The 7,999-nt window shown below is 33.5% G+C and overlaps 1 protein-coding gene across 1 annotated transcript; it reads left to right on the top strand.

The window, feature by feature from the left end:
- Positions 1 to 4,678: 4,678 nt before the first annotated feature.
- On the top strand, positions 4,679 to 7,085 carry LOC136806671 (GTP-binding protein Rheb-like). The gene is made up of 8 exons (XM_067063254.1): positions 4,679 to 4,779; positions 4,973 to 5,044; positions 5,283 to 5,350; positions 5,515 to 5,597; positions 5,872 to 5,928; positions 6,111 to 6,158; positions 6,322 to 6,403; positions 6,641 to 7,085. Exons 1-8 carry the CDS (start codon positions 4,728 to 4,730, stop codon positions 6,737 to 6,739), a joined length of 561 nt encoding a protein of 186 aa, XP_066919355.1. The 5' UTR covers positions 4,679 to 4,727; the 3' UTR covers positions 6,740 to 7,085.
- Positions 7,086 to 7,999: the final 914 nt, after the last annotated feature.

The following is a 7,999-nucleotide window of genomic DNA, read 5'->3' as shown; positions in this document are numbered from 1 at the left end:
TCGCCTTTGCGTCCGCCATATTGAATTGTATGCAAAAATTATGGTTGCCGAATTGCCGTGGTGAAATTCCCTTAGAAAGTATGCAAAACATATGCAAAAAGAAAGTATTAAATAAAAACTTACATGCATAATTGGCATTATATTGAAGTGTAATCTTGTAGAAGAAAGATTAAATTTGCTTCTCTTGAAAACTAAAAACAATTATATTCACTCATCTCTTAGAACAAGCACTTCAAAAGACCATAACATTAGACAGAATCTCAAACTGAAAAATCACCCGCGAAGGTAAAATAACAATCCTTATTCGGCTGACGGCAAATTATTCTCCTGGGAATAGAGCCGCCAAATGATCAAGTCAAAACATTGATAACCAACCAACCACGGCATTTTCGTTCCTGTATTTTTGCATACAATTCAATATGGCGGACGCAAAGGCAAAAAGGTCTATTGGAAGGTAAATGACCCCTCATGTTTCTTCTGATGGTTATGGCTTTCCATTAATCTTGGTTTGGTATTCTGCAAGTATGTTTGAAATTTCCTCTGACCACCCTAGTTCTATTCGCGTCACCGGCCCGCATCAAATTTTCCGTTGATTTTCCGGTGCGGAGATGCGGAAAAAAATCTGGGAAAAGCAATTTGTTCTTTTAAAGTATATATATAGCTTTTTTCTCAATTGCTCTGACGACCATCGAAAAATTGTTTTGCTCGCGTTACCACCCGCCCCTGAGTTACTGGCGTGATTAAAAAAAACTCGGGAATGTTTTTGACCGCCCGTCCGCCCGCATACATTTTTAATACCCGTTGCGACACGAACAGACCATTTTTTCAATAACCGCCTACTGTAGTGGGCGCGAATCGCGAAATATTTTTTGTGAAAACTTACCGTATTCTAACGCTGATATAATCTAGATAGAAAACAAATATTGAATTTGATTCTTTTTTGTTCGTATTTCTAAATTTCACGATTAAAAGAACTATTTACAAATTATTTTCCTAACGGGCGTTGAATCAACATTGACATATTTAATGATGTCATAATCAATGCCGTGCATATTTTCAGGGCTCGAAATAACGGTCGGACATCGGACATTGTCCGACCCAATTGCTGAAATATCCGACCCAAATCGGTTCTAGTCGGACATCATGTCCGACCCAATTACTTTCAGTGCCATCAAAAAATTTGTCAGATGCGTTGTGAAATTTCCAAAAGAAATTATAGTTTACATAGAATTAGTAACTTCTTTATTTACACACAAAAACTCTCAAAGTTGCGATCATTAGTGTTAGATATTCATTTTGTGTGATGCTTTTTCTCAACAAATGAAAGCATGCTTAATGTAAAAATCATGGGCTTCCAACCATTAATTATTGGCATTTGTTTAGCTTCTTCGTGATCAATGTTAAATTCTATCAGAAGCTTGTATTAGACTTGAAGTATACCCCACATAAAAATCAATCGGACATGTCCGACCTATTTTACTTAAAGCCTTATAGGACATGTCCGACCCAAATCAATTTTTGATCGGACAATGTGTCCGACCACCTAAATATCGTTATTTCGAGCCCTGTATTTTGTCAACATTCTTTTCATTGGAAAAATACCACTAAAATATACAAGAGAAGTAAACATATATTTATTGCCCGAGAGCTAAGCGCACCTCTCTTATTCATTATCTAAGAATTGGAACAAGCAAAGATTAACGCGCAGGCTGATAGCGGACAAAGGTTATTTGAAGATATTTTCAGTTATAATCCAAGGTAGAACAAACTAAACATAGAAAGAAGGTATTTTTTAATGCTCTATATATACGATGATCACTATTTTTTTTTTATTCTATGTTTAGATTTTTCTACCCAGCCCCGTTGCTATGTACGCGCGCCCTGTTGCTAAGATCTTTGCGTGAAATAGAAAGTGAAACCAAAATAATTTAGCGCACACTGCTGTTCGCGTACAATATCGATAAAGTGAAAGAAGGTCCTGACTGGGTTGAGCAGTTGAGGCTTTCTTGGAGAAACCTTTAATGAAATCAGAATTGCTCTGCTGTGCAATTGCTGGATCGAAAAAGGATTATTCCTCTCTGACCAATGAGTAAAGAAAATAGTTTTGACCTTTTCTATGAATTTCAGCTGATAAACAGTGAGGCTGGAACTTCGATTTTTTGAGGATTACGATTTTACCTGCTTTTTAGCAATTTTTGCCTCGCTAACCCAAATATCGCAACCTCTTTACCTTAAGGAAGATCGAAATTAGAGTTTTTCAGCGTTCCGAAAAAAACGCATAGCTGAAATTTTTTCATCTTCACAGGATCAATTCTCAACAACAAAATACATCTTTTGGTCTTTGGGTTTGTTTCTGACGTTTTTCCTTCAAAGAATATCGATCACTTTTCTTTTCCCCTTGATTGCGCGAGAAAAAAATGATTAGCTTGCGCTCTCGTGCGGGCGAATAAAGATGAGGCAGCAAACCTGCACTGAGGGTGCTACTTAGTTTCCGCCCTATTTTGCGCCCACGATAGAATGGTCCAAATACGGGGGTATTCCAAATGATAAACGATGTCGTTCTGTAAGTGTTTATTTTCTGAGAGATACAAATAGTATATTGAATATTATTAACTTATTTATTTAAGTATTTTTCAGCGCAAATTCAAATATCTTGTTAAATAAAAAATAAATGATAGCAATTCTGTTTTTCCTCAAACCCCCGAGAAAAGTTTTTTTGCTGACTCAGCTATTTTACAAATTTCTGAAAAGAACTCCCATAGGAATTCCGATACATAACCCAATTGGTTAATTTCGGAACGGCTTCAAGAAAGTCATAATGGCAGATAATTTTAAAAGTTTCTGAGGAAATGTGTGTATAAATCTATCGATGTTGATGGCTTGTTGATTATTTAAAGAAAAAAGATAACAGGTATAGCTTTTTCTAATCCTGGAATATCGAGGTTCCAGCTACACTGATAAAGAGGGTGTCGGAATTAGAAGAGGGATGTCGACATTAGAGTGTGGGTCGAATCCTTAAGATCCTTGGTTTATAGAAAAAGCTATATCTGTTTACTTTTTTCTTGCCAGATTCAACAAGCCTTCAACCAACAAAATTAATACTGACATCAAAAAATTTACACGACCTTTCCACAAGACACTTCTAAATTATCTGCCATTATGAAGATGTTCCGAAATCAACCAATCGGGTTTACAAAAAAGGGTGTCGGAATTGGAGGAGGGGTGTCGACATTAGACCAAGTTACTTACTAGTTTTACCCCCACTTTTTAAACAACGTCTTCTGTGGGCGTGATATCAGGCGGAGACAAAATGCTTTCATCGTAAAATTCTCTGGTCGTCTTATTGTTTGTTCCTTTTGTCAAGTCTGTTGGTCCTATTGTTCATACTAAATCCATACACAATGACATCAGTGAGTGGCGACATATATACCTGAAAAACAAAAAGATTATTATTATTTTTGCATGAATTATGCTACCTTATACTTTATTATATAAAAAATTATACAAAACGAAAGCGAGTCTAGGCCATCTGCCTAGAGAGCGCAAGTTCTAATATTTTTTCTCTTGCCGCCTTCAGGGGAAAACGAAACTGATCGATATTCTTTGAAGGAAGAACTTGCAAAAAAAAACCGTAGACAAAAAGATGTCTTTAGAGGTTTGGAATGGATCCTGTGAAGATGAAAAAATTTTGACTAGGCGTATTTTTGGCAAACCCAAAAACTCTTATTTTTTCTTCCCTCAAGCTAAAAAGATTTCGGGTTTTGGGCAATCAAGGCAAAAGTCAGCAAAAAGCTGATGTTTTCCGTAAATCCGAGAATCGTGATAAGATCCTCACTGCCAAATAAAAATTGCCAACTTTCCAAACTCCAAACCTCAAACCAGTGATAATCACAAAAATTCACCACCAACCAAGTTACAAGAAGGATCTACCGCAATTAAAACTAAATCTATTCTCGAACGCACCAGTCTTCCATCACCAAAAAGAACCATATATACATGAACAGTCTCCTAATATAATTAAAGACATTAAAGTCATTTTATTACATGTTTAAATTCGAAAAGCTATGACAAGGGTTTAAAAAAGCATGAAATTTCATGAAAAAAGCAATTTAGAATTGACTTATTTATCTTTTTAAATCTGATAAAAACAAAGTTGCACTATTCTTTGTGACTTTCCAGCTTTTTCCTGAAGAATTGTCATTTCTGCATTTCACTCCTCTTTACCATGATATTTTCTCAAATTGTCGAAAACTGGACAGCGTATTTAATGCGAGCGAAGCGAGAAAGGAGATCTTAGAGAGTTAGAGTCAAACTTTGAAGATATCTTTTTATTCATTTGATTGTTTTTTAAGCCACCTTCAACATCCAAAGGACTTTGAGTGCGTTCAGCTACAGCTTTAACCGGCGTGCGACGCCGGGTACCGGCTAGTTTGTGTCCATTTGTATAACAAATTTGATTGGTTAAAATAAAAGAAATGTTGCAAATAATCTTCTTGAGGCAAGGGGACACAAGGGTTTTTGTATAACTCTCAATTGCAACATGAAAATTTTGTTGCTGCAACAAAAACATCTAGCGGAAAATGTTGCAAAATAGCAATATCTGATGAATGAAACATATCCATGCGATTGAAACAAATTTTTTTTTTGAACATAAACATATATAAACAAAGGACCAATAACGATGTTTTATCAATTTCGTAAATTCAGATTCATTAATTTAAAGTTAGATGGCTCCTCCCAAATCAAGGAAGCTGGCTGTTATGGGCTTTCGGTCTGTTGGTAAGCCTTTTCATGAATTTCGTTTACGTCCATATAAAATGAGTTTTTAGAATAATAGTCAAATTTTGTTTGTAGCTTCAATAATGGGAGTTATTATTCAAAAGTTAAGCAAGCTTTTAAACCTCTTGTTGTGTCACCCATTGTTGATGACATAAAACAAAATTATTTCAAATGTTTTCATTCATTTCTTCAGGCAAATCATCTTTGTGCATTCAGTTTGTCGAGGGCCAATTTGTTGACTCATACGATCCAACCATCGAAAACAGTAAGAAAGTTTATCAAAAAGGATACATTCATTAACAGCCCCTTCAAAAGTACTTAGTTGTAAGGATGCTAAACTATTTAATACCATTTTTTACTTTAGATCATGATATCAAGACTTTTTTTGGCAAAACTGCATTGTGTATAGTCTACTATATGAATCATGTCAAATTTGATAACTTTAAAAAAAAAAAGATCTGTTTGATAAGCTTATTTTGAGTAACATATTGTTTGTTACATAGCATTTAATTCAAAAATCAAACACAGAGGTCATGAATTTCATATTGAATTAGTGGATACTGCTGGACAAGTAAGTGGAATTTCATAGATATTATTATGTTCATAACCAAGTTTTTCAATTATTTTTAAGAGTTGTGTATCAAGCTAGGATTTGTCATTCTGCAAACTGTATCATCTGTTGTCAAATAATGACCAGAAAGACTAAATACATAATTATGTGTTCCATTTCTTTAGGATGAGTACTCAATCATCCCGCAATCATATGTTGTTGATAATCATGGTTATATTCTCGTTTATTCCGTCACCTCTAAGAAAAGGTTTTTTTATTGATTTTAATTGTATGTATTATAAGTCTTTAGTCTTCACTATCCAGAGTATTTATAATAATATTATCCCCTTCATTATTTATAGATAATCTTTCTAATAACAACAATGCCAACATAAACATTTTCTCAAATGAATTTTTAAAATGAAGCACAGCCGAAAAAAATTTAAAAGATAAAAAGCTGTGCATTTCTAGTACCTTTCATTTTGATTTGTGTTTTCCATAATTTTTTTTCCCATCAAATTTTATCGTTGTTTTTTTTTCAGTTTTGAAGTTGTCAAAGATATAAGAGACAGACTACTTGATCTAAGTGGAGTTGAAACGTAAGTTCTCAAAGTCCATACACATATTTTTGTTATTTTTCAATTATTACAAAACATCACGGAGATGGCCTATGTTCAACTGAACTGTCCCTCTTGAAATGGTGAGTTTTATTTTGATCTGTCTTAACTGGTTTTGATACTTTTACTTCATTATTGAATTTCATGTCGCTTTCTCCTTTTAGAATTCCCATCCTGCTTGTTGGAAACAAAACAGATTTACACATGGAAAGGTTTGTCAAAAGCTAAGAAAGAATCAAGTAAACATTTGAAGTTTGACTAAGCATTTGACTTATCTTGTCTAGTGTGTATTTGAAAAATCATTATAATCAATTTTATCTCTTACGATGAGTTCATGATTTCATTGCAATTTTGATTATCATAAATTGTTTTTAGGGTAATTTCTCCTGAAGAGGGAAGCAGTTTGGCTAAAAAATGGAAAGCAGGCTTTCTTGAATCATCTGCTAAAGAAAATAAGGTCAGTATAACTTTGCTTGATGTAAATCTAAAGGCTGTGATCAAATCGCTGCTATTAAAACAACTTGATTCATTGCAAAAAAAATTTGGTACATTATAAGTAGTGTAGATTATTTACTTCGAAGACCAAAACTAGATTTCTAAGTTAGGAAACACCCAAAGTGTTTTGCTATATTTTATTGTATACAGAATTTGGTAACACTCAGGCCTGTGAAATATTAACCTTACTTTTTTGTAGGCTGTCCTTGGTGTTTTTCATGCAATGCTTGATGTTATTTCCAAACAAGAAAATGGTGGTCAAAAATCTGATGGATCTGGTGGTTGTTCAATTTCATAATCTTTCTATATGTTGCTACTGCTACTGTTGTTTGTATGTTACCCTTTTTCATCATTGTAGTTGCCTGCCTGTTGTGCAGGAATTATTGATGGTAGTTCGAGGTGATATCATTTCGAGGAAATATCATTTCGATGAAATATCCTTACTATTTTTCTCTCTGCTTTTTGTAGTGTTTGTTGTTGAATAGTTCTGTCCAATTTTTATAGAAATAAATCACTGCACAATAGATTAGACAAGGAAAACTTTTTTTGCTGGATTTGGTGTAGACTACGTAACACTTTCAGAGATTGTAAATACTTTATATTTTTTATTATTTCATTAGAACTAAGTAGAGCTACATTCATTTTATTCATAATTACTTAACAACAGGCACGTAATCATTATTTTTCTCAGATTATGTGTAAATATTTTAGCAAAACGAAAAGTTTTCGCTCTAGGCAGGCTATCAGCTAGTTTGGGTCATGTAAATGCCCTATATTGAAGTTGGAGTTTGGTTATATGATTAAGAATATAACTCAGCTGAAATGACTCGACAAATTTAGGAAATAATTAAATATGATTTTGAAATAAGAATGTTTGTTGCCAGGATTTTCTGTCAATATTTTTTATCTCTGAATATGCATTCCTTGCAATAGGAAAGATAAAAAGAGTTTTTTTTTCAGCATTTCTAATAAAATGCATTGCGCCAGTAACCAGTATTGTATTCTGAAATGCTTTTGTGTTTTTTATGCACAAGAATAAATGGTTTTTATTTATTTTTGGTAATCTGAAAAAAAAAAATCAGATTTCTAGAATTGGAATGAGTGGATATTTTTCTTCTTTTAATGAATTTTTTGTAGGAAATTTTGGCTCTGTCCCCAAAGTAAAGCACTCGAGCTAGCCGAGAACCATTTTCTGCCTTGCCTTCCCTTTCGATATTCGATAAAAGTTGACAGAATTCAACTTTCTTAAGTCAATGCCTTCTTTTGACATCAATGCAAAAATTCCTTTCAATTTTTTTCAAACAAAGATCTGAAACTGTTAGTTTTTAAATTTATCTTCTGGGGTCCCAGCCATTCATCAAATTAAATATCCTGTTACCTTTTTTTGATCATCTTTCACATTAAAATTCCAGCGAAAATTTTCTTCTTAAGATAATTTCAAAAATTTCAGGTTCAATTTTATAGCATTTAAAACATGAAAGCTGTCATTTCAAGCAAAAAAGTATTCTCTGGCTCTAGAGGATTCTTTTGGTAGATAGTGCTGTGTGCTAATTTGGGA

Source organism: Clytia hemisphaerica, unplaced genomic scaffold, assembly GCF_902728285.1.
Source record: "Clytia hemisphaerica strain Z4C2 unplaced genomic scaffold, Clytia hemisphaerica genome assembly, whole genome shotgun sequence".
NCBI classification, from domain to species: Eukaryota; Metazoa; Cnidaria; class Hydrozoa; order Leptothecata; family Clytiidae; genus Clytia; species Clytia hemisphaerica.
The sequence above is the reverse complement of the archived record's forward strand: the minus strand, read 5'-3'. Positions and strand labels throughout refer to the sequence as shown.